At 44.2% G+C, this 13,931-nt stretch overlaps 1 protein-coding gene across 31 annotated transcripts in view; it reads right to left on the bottom strand.

Moving 5' to 3' along the window:
- MAP4 (microtubule associated protein 4) overlaps nucleotides 1-13,931 on the bottom strand; it is a 1,839,191-nt gene that overhangs the window by 1,416,421 nt on the left and 408,839 nt on the right. For all 31 annotated transcript variants that reach the window (XM_078662502.1, XM_078662520.1, XM_078662498.1 and 28 more), the window contains one exon: nucleotides 7,491-7,747. In XM_078662502.1, coding sequence (XP_078518628.1) covers nucleotides 7,491-7,728 — 238 coding nt within the window. In that variant the 5' untranslated portion in view covers nucleotides 7,729-7,747. The remainder of the gene's footprint in view (nucleotides 1-7,490; nucleotides 7,748-13,931) is intronic.

Below are 13,931 nucleotides of genomic sequence, written 5' to 3'. Positions count from 1 at the left end.
AAGACTAGAGAAGAAATGGCGCCACGAGCAAACACCAGACAACCATGCAGCCCTCAAGAACGCCAGCCGCAGACACCACCAACTCATTTGAACGGCCAAAAGGATCTCCTTCAAGGAACGCATCGACAAAAACGCACACAACAGCAAAGAGCTCTTCAACATCGTAAAGGAACTCGCCAACCCCAGCTCCAACGACATCCCGCCATCACAAGACCTCCTCGACTCTCTAGCGACCTTCTTTCACCGCAAGATCGCAGACATCCACAACAGCTTCAACACCCAGACCTCTCCAACAGCCGCCAATGCCGCCGACACCCCAGACTCACCGCCCCCCAGTCGCATCGGCTGCCTGATCTCCTGGAACCACGTCAATGATTAAGACACCATCAAGACCATGAACAGCATCCACTTCGGCTCACCATCAGACCCCTGCCCCCATCACATCTTCAACAAAGCGAGCTCCATCATCGTACCCCAACTCCGTAAGATCTTCAACAGTTCATTCGAGACTGCCACCTTCCCGGAAAGCTGGAAACACGCAGAGATCAACGCCCTACTCAAGAAACTCAAGGCAGACCCAAAGGACCGCAAGAACTTCCGGCCCATCTTCTGCTCCCGTTCCCGGCGAGTCATTGAGAAGATAGTCAACAGACAACTGACCCAATTCCTCGAGGTGAACAACACCTTGGACTCGTCCCAATCTGGATTCCGCAGCAACCACAGCACCGAAACTGTCCTCATCGCCGTCACCTACGACATCAGGACCCTGCTGGAAACAGCGAAACCGCAGCCCTCTCCTCCTGGACCTCTCTGCCGCCTTTGACACCGTCTGCCACCACACCCTTCGCACACGCCTCTATAACCTAGGGATCTGCGACAAAGCCCCGGACTGAATCACCACCTTCCTCACCAACAGAACCCAGAGAGTACGAGTCCCTCCACTCTGATCCGAAGCCACTAAGATCGCCTGCAGCGTACCCCAAGGATCATCCCTCAGCCAGACCCTCTTCAGCGTCTACATGACACCGCTCACCAACATCGTCTGATCACACAACCTCAACATAGTCTCATTCGCCGACAACACCCAGCTGATCCTCTCCCTCACCAAAGACCCTGCCAAAAACAACTTCCACGAAGGGATGACGGCCTTAGTGAAAAAAGCAGTCAACAAGCACTGGCGCATCTTGACATCAGGAACACTCACTCAGCCGAAACCCAGGTTTGCCAACAAAAGATCCAGGAACATCCGTGACCTGATAGTCCACACAACACCACTGCTAAAAAGAACTCAAAGGGATATAGTAGCAAATACGTGGAATCTGCCACAGATTACTGGGCACTATCCAAGCAGATCCTGCTCTGTATGCAAGCTTACTAAAGTCACCAAGAACCTACAATTAAGTGAAAGTTTTGTATGGACCATCAGACAACACAAATTGCAACACAACCCATGTTTTTTACTTGATTACCTGCCCTTTGCGGCATGACTTACCGAAAAGCAAAACAGAGAATCTGCAAACACTGGAGCAACATCAAATGCGGCAAATAAACCACTAGAATTAGCAACCATTTTATAAACATGAAGCACACCACTGAGGACAACAAATGGGTCATTTTGGTAACACTGACCACAAAGAATAACAATGCTGAACAGATCCTTTTTGAGGAGGAACAGCGGTGGGTATACAGCTTGAATACCTGTGATCGAGGCCTGAACGACACCATACCATGGCTCTCAATAATTCGTTAATTCCATATCACAAAAAAGACATAGTTTTTCCTCTTTCTGAGTTTCAGATATACCACTATATAGTGAGAATCCATCCAATTAAGAGAGGTGATATCTATTTTATCATAGGAGTCCGCAGTCAATTCTCAGGACTAGACGAAAGCATCCTTGCAAAGAACTACAGTTACCATTAACAGACCACACATCATCACATTACATTTCTTTACTAGATGATATTTTTGACAAAAAGTGATTTTCAGTCACATATCCTCTTCTTTACTCTTTAAATATGGGGATTTTGGTCTATTTAGAAAAAATTATTTAAAAAGTATATCATATAATACACCTTTCATTTTATGAGTGGTAAACTCCCCTACATCGTCATGAAGTCTTTTTTCTATACCAATTACAATGAGTGATCTCACAACCTCTTAAAAGGCAAGCACTTCTGCCTGCGTTCGCAATACCGGGGCATGAAGGAAATAGTCAGCAAAAGCGCAGACAGGCCATCGTAAAGGTAATATTTCCTCTGTGACTCTAGACAAAATATCCAGCTATTATATAAGTATTTTACAACAAATGCACACATGCGGCTATTCAACCCAACCATGCACGTGTTGACAATTAACCTCCGTTTATAAGCTACGGCCAGATAACCATTCACATGTCTATTTGCTTTTAGGAACCTTAGTGGCACCAGCGCCCTGATTGAAATGAACTAAGGTCGCCTTTTAACTATTAAACACTGCGCACTCAAGACACTTCTCATAAGCACCTATTAGCCATACGCATGTGCTAGACATCCCCCTGCACAAGCATCGTGCATTGGCTGAAGAAACTACCTCCATATTTTATGATTAAAGGGAACTCACGATAGATCATTATGGGTCACTGAAAACCCCCACAAAAAGAGCCTTTTATAAGGTCGAAAGTGAATAAGCAATACTACAGCTTAAGCGGCTGGAACTCCTTAAATAAATATCCTTTATCTAGGCCACCGTTCTGTACGGAATGAATAGCATTAAATGCGAATTCCACTTTTGGGGTACCACACACCACCTCGGGATTCCACTAGGTAAAAAGACCGGTCAAACCAAGCGTGCAATACGATTTCTAACACCATGTGCTTTAACCCCTTCACTGCGGTGGCTATTCCGCCGCAGTGCTAAGGGGGCGGGGCGGCCGCATGCTGGTGACGGAACCGCTCCGTCACCAGCCGCGGTTGAGCTGTGCTGATGAAGGAGCGGTTCCGACATGGTCCCGCCCGCTCAATAGAACGACCAGCGCAGGCGCGGAATCCGAGCCGCACAGGCGCGGCAGCAGGGCCATGACGGAACCGCTCCATCATCAGCACAGCGCCACCGCAGCTGATGACGGAGCGGTTCCATCATCAGCGTGCAACGGGTTAAAAAAAGTAAAACATCCTATTGCTTTTGACCAATAAAGGAACGTGCACTAAGGATTTTCATGGCAATCCTTAGATTACTAAAATGAGCACATTAGGGCAGTGATCACATTCACATCAATATTCAATTACCAGTGCTCTTTCACACAATAACCCTCGTACAATACCATTTCCCGTGCCATAAGCAGGTAGCGACAACCTTACTATAGTCTGAACCCTATGATTGTATCTTCCAGCATTACTCAAATATTCCTACAAATAAGAATAGTACCGCATTTATATCGTAATGTACAAAATGTATCCATGATTTTTTGTCTATAGTGTCTTTTATCGCTCCCAGTTATAGACATTAGTACCTTCTATAACCCGTACATGAAGATGAGCGAATGGGCTCAGTGATGAAGCAGAGTAAATTTGCCCAACCTCCATAAGCTACCTCGAAGGTAGCTTACTTCGATTTGGTCCAGAAGGCGGCCCACAGACCCGTGAGGGCTACCACAACCGAAACATACTGACCTATTATCAGGCGCAGTGGGACATTGACACTTCCACTACAGAGCCCCCAATTCACCTTTTTAATCTTGACCCATTCTTGCCAAATAAAAGATTTAACGGAGGACAAGAGGCAATTTTAGCCTCACTCTTCACAGCACACCTTTGCACTTACTTTTCATAACTGTCGATAAACCAGACGGTCTACCTCCAGGTGGAAAATAAGTAGAACACTTGGAGAACCGAGCACTCAAGTGATAAAAGACCCAATTATGATACTACTCACTTAACAGAGCAGAGAATCAAGATATACAGCACTGTATGCTTAATGTGAATGAGGGTCTTCACCATACAAGAACCCTAGACCCTGGTAAGAACAGGACGTGTGATTCGTTCCCCTTTGATTTTTGACTATATCCTACGGAAGCCGAATTAATCTCTGCTTCTTCATCCCTCCTTTGATTAAAAAATGGCAGACTTACTGTCTCCATGGTGCTTTCCTGTCCCCGAACACTCTCCATCTGGCAAAATAGTTACCCAGCTCCACATGCTTTTGTTACTCCCAGGAAGCTGCTGATTTTTTCCATATGGTGTGGTCCTGAGATTTTTACGCAGCGGTACTGGAGGAATGTGGCCGCTGAACCCTCCATGATTCTGGGTCTGGAGCTCAAGCTCTCGCCAAAGGTGATGTTGCTGGGGGGGCTTGCTGGTGGCCAAGTGTGATATTGCAGTGCAATGGAAATCTCCCAGGCCGCTTACGCTAGCAATGTGGAGAAGAGGGGTGGATTGGTGTGCCCAACAAAAGAAACTGGTCTATGAAACCAGGGGCTGTCCGGCTAAGCATTCAAGGGTATGGAATAAGTGGTTTGAGGAGGGGGTGAATATGAACTCGATTTAGCAATGCTCCCGTAAGGAAAGAGATTATATTTTTGTATGGGGCTCTTCGTACTGTCAGGGTCATACATGCAATGCTGGTTACCCCCATCGGGGCTCAGGTTCATCAACAAATAAACGAAAATACGGTAAAAGAAGGCCACAACAGGATGGATATAGTACAGAATTCCTTTGAACTGCAGGAAAAAAATCAATACAGCACATAACCATGATAAGAGTAGCAAAAGGGAAGTGTTAATATTCCTCCAACAGGCACATATATATCTTCCAGTCTCTGGCATGCTCAAGTAAAAAAAAAATCCACAAAATATGCAATATTTTCTCTCTGTGAGGCAAAGAGAATCAATACAATGTTGAACATAGCTGAATAGGTTATAATCCTACTGGCGAACAACCAGCAATTACAGATTACAGAGATGGCAAATGTACAGCAGAGATAAGTGCTGAAAAAGCAACTGCTCTTTTTGGACGTTTCCAAGGGCATGGATTTCCAGGGGTAACACTAGTAATGACTGTGATACAACAAAAATCTGCATGTAGCACGCGACTCAGAAGCAACAGTACTTGGCATGGTAGTAAGTGAGGGTGGGAACAGCCACATGCAGAAAAGACAGAGTGCATGACAGAAAAGCAACGAAGAACAAAGATGGAGAGAAAAGCATATGTGGAAGCAAAAGAGACCTGAGAATTAAAGGAAAAAAATCGGAAGAGGTGAGAAAAGAGAAGGATATAAAACAGAAAGAAAAAAAAGACATCTACTTAGGATATGCAGTCCAGTTACCAATTCTTCTAAAACCAAAATTCAGTTCTCTTATTATACCCATTTACTTCTCACACTAATTTTACTTATCTTGTCTTCTGCTTTATTATGTTCATAACCAGAATGTCATTTAATTTTTTTCCAATTGTTAACTTCCATCCTCTATGTAGTCTGATGCTTTTACAATGAACTAAGATATTCAGAAGATTTGCCCATTCCTCACTATTCATGCTGCCAAATGCCTGTTTCTCACATTTGTCTTTTGCAACATGTACAGCTGCTTCTTGCTTTTTCTTGGCCTTCCTGAATACTACCGCACCGCTCTAAAATATATATTCAACTCCTCTATCCACCGCTTTAAACTTCCTTTCACTGCTTACTTCTATCGCTCCTTTTCCTGCCTATCCATTCATATTTCACACTGCTGTTTCCTCTCTATCATCTTTTAATTATCTACACTGATCTCTGCATAGGTCCCCTTCTCATAATCCGAGTGTTTTATTCTGTCTAAATTTGCTTTAACCCTTCATTTACCAATTGACGAATTCCGCTTGATCATTCTCTTTACATACCCCTAAAAAAATTAAACAACCTCCCTTGCCATAACATTTTAATCTTTCTGCCATACGATTAAAGAGCATGTCCTTTAATTGATACTGCTTTAACCTTGCTTCTCGTGTGATATGTCCTTATTTGACAGAATAGAAATAAGATGCGTAAAAAGGGTTAATCAGGAATGAATCATCACAACCAACTGGCTAGGGAAAGAGTAAGGTCTTAAAGGCCCTCTTAAAGTGATAATTAATTCAGAAGGTCTCCTACGTAAATAAGGGATGTGTTATACAGCTACTTGGACAAAATAGGATGGGTCACCCTGACAGCCCGCAATTAACCCAGAGACAACCAGCAGCTTGCTTCATGTAAACCTAAAAGGGCGGGATGGTAGACATGCCCCAAGTATTGCTCTGATATAAAAAAAACACCTTGCTTATCAACTACCTTGTGAAAGAAGCAAAGGAACTTGCATGGAATTCTATAGTCTTCTAGGAGCCAGAGGAGAGCAATTACCAAGTTGGTGAGCAGATACCCTTTCTTGTCTCAACTTAAAAGACAAGGAAAGTCATACAGACTTGTTTCAGACTTTCCAAAAAGAAGTCAACCTATTCACATAATCCTGCCTGGCATGTAAAATGGTGCACTCTACCAAAATTCAGTGAGTCAATGATAGAAAAAGTATGATCTTCGTCAGTACTGCATGATAGCAGTAGCAAGGGTAAGATACAGTATTCACTTAGAATAAAATCAAAGTTGAACGTCTGCTATAAAATCCTTCCTTCAGTGCATATTCGTACAGGGAGGGCTTTCAACATTTTATACAGAATGTCTTTGATCATCAGAACTGGTTAGTCAGTGAAGATTATTACCCTAGTATCTATAGGAAAAAGTTTACACACATTTTAATTCCTCCAACACAGAGGCCCAAAAAAAGAATGAAGGTCCAGAAGAGTAGCCTACTGTGACTTATTGTAATTCAACTGGAGAAGATTATTGGGTCACACACGAGTGCTAAACAAGAAAGCACAAATCAATTAAAATAGGAAGAGGATTGAAATATATTTTAATAGGAAACAGAATCATTAAAAAAAACACGAGAATAATGGGGGCTCTGACTTAGTTGAGTAAGAGGTAATTTAGCTTTAGTTTCGGGAAAACAAACCCACCAAATTAAAGGATGATCCAACCCCAACAACCTTATTGAGAGTTAAATTCAAAAGTTCTATTAAGTAGTAGACAATTCGAATAGGAATCTGCAGTCATCAGAAGATGTGCCAAATAATTTCCACAGATTCTATGCCTTACTCTAGCCAAAACTTGATCGACAAATTTACAGTTTTGAAGATACGGTTTCTCTTCAGCAATAGGTTGTTTAAAGAGATTTTGAATAAGTCTGATAAAAACCTGGCCAATCACCTAATTATGGCTTTTCTTCTAGAAATGAAATAAGAAAGATCTTCAAGAGGTCTGTGAGAACAACTGAGGAATGAATAGTAGCCAAAAGAGAACACTACTCAATCTATATTTTCTCAATGTCAGCTATCTCCAAAAACCCTTGTTCATGAAGGACTCTGGAAGATTTGACTGGCAGCTGGAGTGCAATATATTAAACAAATGACAAAATAAGTAAAACAAATATTCTTACAAATACTTACGTTCCACATGGTTTCCATCTGCTTTAGGCTTGTTTTGGTGTTCATGGTCCCCAGACTTTCCTGCATCATCATCAAGTAGGGGGATGTAATCACATTTCCCACAGGTTTCGCCAATTACATCATCATAGGGCTCTGCCTCCAGTGTGCTGATAAAGTCACGCTTGATCTCCGCCTCAATCTCTGGCGGGTTATCAGTCAGAGCATCTTCAAGGCTTAAATTTCTTTCAAAGTCTGCCATTTTCGTCTGACAGCCGAATCTAGAGGGAAAACAAACGTAGGTTGTCTTTTGTGCAGTGTGAAACGAGTCAAAACCATCATAGCATGAAACTGTACAACAAAGTGTCTGGAAAGAATCCTCTACAAACAGACTACTAATCAACCATCTGCCATAAAATGCTTGCACACCATGTCAGGGTAGAAGCAATGGTTACCCAAATCCAATCACCCGAGATTCAAACTTTGGTAACATTTTCTTCTTTACAACACATGCAACAATACAAATATTTAGACATGTACACTGCTTCCTTGATGCAGAAATCACATTAAAAATGCCACTCCTTTGAGGTACAAGCACAATAAGAAATCATACCACACAATACCGCCACTTGCCAGTTTCAGGATTGTGCCCACAAAATAAACAGTGTGGCCCAGAAACAAAATATGCTCTCTCACGAGGAGCTACACAAACCCAAGTTCAAACAGAATGCAAAGTAGTGGCCCAAAAACATTAGGAGCAAAATCCTAAAAAAAATGTTTAAGCAGGGTAATGTTTCCAGCAAATAAGAAGAAATGCAATTGCTAGAGCTCTGTAACTCTAATAAGAGGCCCAATAACTCTAGTTGTTACTAAGTGGACTTCTAATGAGCAAATTCAGCCCTGACTATAGCTTGACAATCACAGCATTAAATGAGATTAAGATTCAGTCATTTGGCATCACTGTAAAACCATTTTAAAAATCTCAGTCAAGACATACCTCATATTTTTCCTTTTTCAGTTGAGATAAACCGTCAACCCAGAAACCTAATGTCATGGTTCAAATGATACTTCAACTATTTTAAGGAAAAATTAGCGTGTATGTAGGAACATGCTCCTGTGCTGATGAATAAAGAAGGCGAGGAAGGGAACAATCAAGACTTTCGCATAATTCAATAAAAGTTCACCAATTTCAAGATTCAGAAGATCTTGGAACCAAAATTCTCCACAGTCAAACAGACTAATACAGGAATTTCTGCTAGGACTTTTTAGAATTTACATTCCACTTAAAAAACCACCAATTTCTTGGCAATTAAGCACGGTTTTAACACAGCGCTTCAGAAGGCCTTTTGAACCAACCCACAAGACTGAACTAAAGTATCTATCATGGAAAATGGCTCTTTTATTGTCCCTTACGACAGTCAGTAGAATTTCAGAAATTTAAGCCTCACGATAGAGTCCATATTTAAAATTTCAAGGTGGCAAGGTATTTTAAGGACTAATCCTGGTTTCATTTCTAAGGTTCCAACAGACTTCCACCTTAACGACCTGTTGTTCTAAACACTTACTTAAAAAAAATGTCTAATCAGGCGGAAAGAGAATGCATCTCAGTCTGGTGCTGGGGTAAACAGATTGTGAAAGACCTGTTACCATAATTACGTATGCAAGCTTGGGGGAAATAGACAAGTTTGAGCTCCAGCTAATATAGGCTGGATGCAATTTCACAGTCCAAAGCACCTTCAAAACAAACTCTCAAGATAATTACCTTCAGTAATGCTCTTTCTGGTGGATGCTCTAACTGCAGATGCCTCACTTTTCATATATTCCCATACCCCAGACTGGATCCGTAAGATTTAAAAAACATTGCTCCCACACGCTGGTAGGTGGTGCCATGCAGCTCAGCGTTTGCTTAGTTTCGTCCCAGAAGTGACTATGGAGTTCCATACACGTGCCACCCTTGTGTGTCGACATCTGCTTCTTGAGTCTAACACCCTCAGATGCAGAGTCCAGAAATAAAAAAAGTTTCTTACCTGTACACTGCGATTGTCCAGTAATGATATCTTTTACAGATTTACATGCTTGTATCAACCCTCGCCATCATGGTGCGAGTCCCACGGTAACACCAATATAGGCAGTGCTAATACATAAGCATTAGGAATCACATTGAGAACAATAGACATTGTTACCCAATTCACGTTTTAATGCAACCAAACTTCAACCAATCAGAGTAGAGACCCTGAAGCATTCACCCCCTGCAGAGCCACCATACCTCAGATTTCCAGCATGAGGGCAATTTATTTAAGGAAAATAAGAGGTATAATATCACAATACTGGAGAGCCACAGTGCACGGTTAAGTGACTTATTTTTTCTCCTGTATTGTCCCTTTCAAAGATTCAAATGCTTGAATTAGACTAGTAAGCAGTACAACAGCAAAAATGGTGGTGGATAAGGCAAACTTTGCACCATGAGAAACCAAACTTCAAGATCAACCTCACTTGTATAAATTTACCATAAAGATGTGAAAAACATTGCAGAAAAAAACAGATATATATGCATACAAAAACCACTATAAACCTACAGTATATGAAGATAAAAATTGTGTACCTCTATGAAACCGGTAACTCAATATTGCCTGCCCAACAGGGGCATTCACCTTTTCTAAATAATACAGCCAATAGTGCTTTGTGACAGTGGGCATTAGCCCACCTCGCCGCCCTGCAAATGTGTGGCTATGAAACATTTGCAAACAGGGCTGAAGATGCAGCAACCCTTCTTGTAGAATGTGCTTTCACCTTCACATTCAATGGTCTTCCTGCTTTTTCTTGGCAAAAGGTTATGGCTGCAGACACCCAACAAGCAATAGCAGCCTGTGATAACACTTGACCCTTTCTCGGTGGAGCAAATGAAATCAAGAGTTGAACTGATTTTCTAAAAGTCTTTCTTCTAACCAAGTGGAATTTTAGATATCATCTTACGTCAAGAGAGTGGTAAGTCCCTACCCGCTGCGGAGGAAGGCTTTCTGAAGAATGTTGGTAACACAATGGGTTTGTTCAGGTGAAACTAGGTTGGCACTTTTGGAATTAACTTAAGATTAGTTCGTAATAGGCCTCTCATTCTGGAATTGTAAGTATGGTTCATGAACTGTGAAGGCGTGAATCTCCGATTCCTCTAGCAGAAGTGTCAATAGAAAAGCCACTTTTCACAAAACATATTTCAGGTCTGCTTTATGAATTGGTTCAAAAGGACTTCTCATGGGACTGCTGAGTTGCCATGCCACAGGGGGAATCTTAAAAGGTGAGTAAACACTAAAAAGCCCTCTCATGAACTCTTTAATCAGTCTGTTGGACGATAACGAGAGTTCCCTCGTTTCCCTCCAAATCTGAGATTAGCTGCTGGATGGACCTTTAAGGAAGAATGCGCTAGTCCGGACTTTGCAAATGGAACAAATTAGGAAGTATCCACTTTGAAGCAGGAGAAAGTGGGTGCTGATTATTAGTGAAACACCAGGATCAAAATCTCTTCCATTTTACCATATAACTTGTAGTTGTTGTGTCCACACAAGAGGGCTGGAGAAGAACGAGTTACTTACCTTGGTAACAATGTATCTGTAAGAGAAATAGGTTAGTTATAGATTCCTTACCCTAGAGTTACCCCCAGGCGTCAGACTGTATCCAGAGAATTTTTTCTTAGCAGTACCCCTGCGCGTCGGTAGGTGGCATCTGGCGGCTCCGCATCAGTCGTCAGCATCGTAGTCACCGGGATGATGTTGCAGTGCCTGCTTAGACGCCGCCCCTGCGCGCTGACGTCAGTTATGACACGACTTTCCATGCCAGAAGCGCAGAGCCATGAAAGACACTGACCACTGGTGCGCCACAACTAGGGCCCTGTAAGGGAGTCCTTATCCCTAGAAGTTAGTTCGCAGAGCGGGGAGGATGGGTGGGGCGTTAAGGAATCTACAACTAACATATGTCTTACAGATACAGCTTTACCCAAGGTAAGTAACTTGTTCATCTGAAAGACAGTTATAGATTCCTTACCTTAGAATAGATACCCCAGCAATATCCACCCCAGAGGAGCGTCTGTGAACCAAGTTCACACCAGAAAGTCCTGGAGGACAGAACAGGCAAAAAATAGCCGTCCCTCTGGACTTGGCTGTCCAGGCAGTAATGTCTGGTAACAGTGTGCATAGATGCCGATGTTGCCACCTGGCAGACATCAAGGAGTGGGACTCCACGTGCCAATGCAGTAGTTGCTGCCCTAGCGCTAGTGGAATGAGCACGCAGCCCCAGTGGAAGTTCCTTTTTCGCTAAAGCAGAACAGATTTTATTACAATGGACAACCCATCAGGAGATGGTACGCTTTTTTGGACAGCCTGACCTTTCTTGGCACCCACATAGTCAATGAAAGAGTTGATCATCTACCCTGAAATCTTTTGTGCTGTCAAGGTAGAAGGACAGCACACGTTTAGGGTCCAGACGGTGGAGTCTCTCCTCCTCACTGGAAGGGCGCGGAGGCGGGCAAAAAGGTAGGAAAGTGATAGTTTGTCCTGGATGATAAGCTGTAACCAATTTAGGAAGGACCAAGGGTCTAGTCTTAAGCACCATTTTGTAAGGATGCACAGAGAAGAAAGGGGGCTCAGAAGAAAGAGCCTTAAGCTCACTCACCCTGGAAGCAGAGGTGATGGCAACAAGAAAAGCAGTTTTCAGGGTAAGGAACCTGAAAGGACAGTTGTGAAGATGCTCAAAGGGAGCACACATAAGTTAAGTTAAAACAAGATTCAAGTCCCACTGGGGCATTATGAAAGAAGATGGAGGAATGAGATTAATAATGCCCTTACGAATCTGTTTACAATAGGGGACTTGAATAAAGAGGGCTGATCTGTTAGCAGAAGGAAAGCAAAAATAGCTGCAAGATAGCCTTTTAGAGTGCCCAGAGCAGAGCCCTGCTGGGCAAAATAAAGTATGAACAAAAGAACCTCAGAAAGAGGGGCAGAGAGGGGATCCACAGACTTCGCTGTGCGCCATGGCACAAATGTATTCCATCAACAGGAGCATACCGTTTTAGTGGAGGGACGCTTGGCTGCCAAGAGGACGTTACAGGCTTCGGGCGGAAGGTCAAAAGCTGTCAACTGTCACCACTCAGTCTCCACGCAAGGAGGTGGAGCTGGACAGGTTTGGGTGGAGGACCGTCCCCTGCTGCTGTGACAGAAGCTCCAGGTACCAGACTCTTCATGCCTAGGCCAGAACCACAAGAATGACTTGGGCCCGGTCGAGCTTGATCTTCTTCAGCACTCGGGGCAGAAGTGGTACAGGCAGAAAGGTGCACAGGAGGCCACAACTCCACTCGTGACGAATGACCTCGCTGAGCGAGTGCCGCCTTGGAAACTCCAATGTGCAAAACTGCTGACATTGCGCATTCTCTTCGGTGGCAGACAGATCTAACCACGGCTCTCCCCACCGCTGAAAGAGACCTTGCACCACCTCCGAGTGAAGACGCCATTCGTGATCTACCAGGTACCAACGGCGGAGTTCGTCCACCCTTGCGTTCAGAGAACCTGCCAGGTGTTGAACCACCAGGGTCATGTCCAGATGTTCCAGCAATGTCCAAAGGCGAAGAGCCTCTTGACATAGGGTCCACAACCCCACCCACCTTGTTTATTGCAGTACCACATGGCGGAGGTGTTTTCTGTGAACACATGCACCACCTTCCCCTTGAGGAAGGGAAGGAATGCCTTCAGTGCCAGGCGGATTGTCCAAAGCTCCAACAGGCTGATGTGGCCGGCCTCGAAGACCCAGGGCACCCAGCCGAGTCGGTAGGGCCCCGAAGGTGCACCGGCAGAGTCGGCCTGCCCAAATATGCTGTGAAGCGCTTCAAAGACAGCTCGAAGCTGGGGTGGACGCTCCAGCAAAAGGAGGGAAGTGCGGAGTCGTCCCAGAAGCGGGCTCCGAGGCAGAGCCAGAGAGCAACTACGCTCCGGGTCCCGCGACAGGGAGGAAGGCGTAGAGCGACAGTGCGTCTTCTTGTGCTTCGACCGGAGGGGCGCGAAGACTTCGAAGAGGAATGGTGAGGAGTCCGCGACCTTCCTCTCGATGGGGACCTCGAATGGCGCGGAGTGGACTGCGGGCCTCCAAAAGCTTTCGGAACCGTTACCGCAAAGACTTCGGGTTCATGGCCCGGCAGTCGGAGCATGACTTTGGATCGTGGTCACACTTCAGGCACCAAAGGCACACGATGTGCGGATCGGTGACTGACATCAACTTGTGACAGGAGTCACAGGGATTGAAGCCAGTACGACGATGGGACATCCCTAGTGCACCAGGAGTCAAAGACAAAAGTTGAAAAAGGGTTAGTCAAAAAATGACTAAGGGGCACGCTCTCTACGGATCTGCGCTGGGTGCCGTGGAAAAAGAGAGAACGGATGACAGCCCGCAGGGGCGGCGTCTAAGCAGACACAGACATCAGCCTGG

The sequence above is a fragment of the Lissotriton helveticus genome, chromosome 10 (assembly GCF_964261635.1).
Source record: "Lissotriton helveticus chromosome 10, aLisHel1.1, whole genome shotgun sequence".
Classification (NCBI taxonomy): Eukaryota; Metazoa; Chordata; class Amphibia; order Caudata; family Salamandridae; genus Lissotriton; species Lissotriton helveticus.
This window is presented reverse-complemented; position numbering and strand designations above follow the sequence as displayed.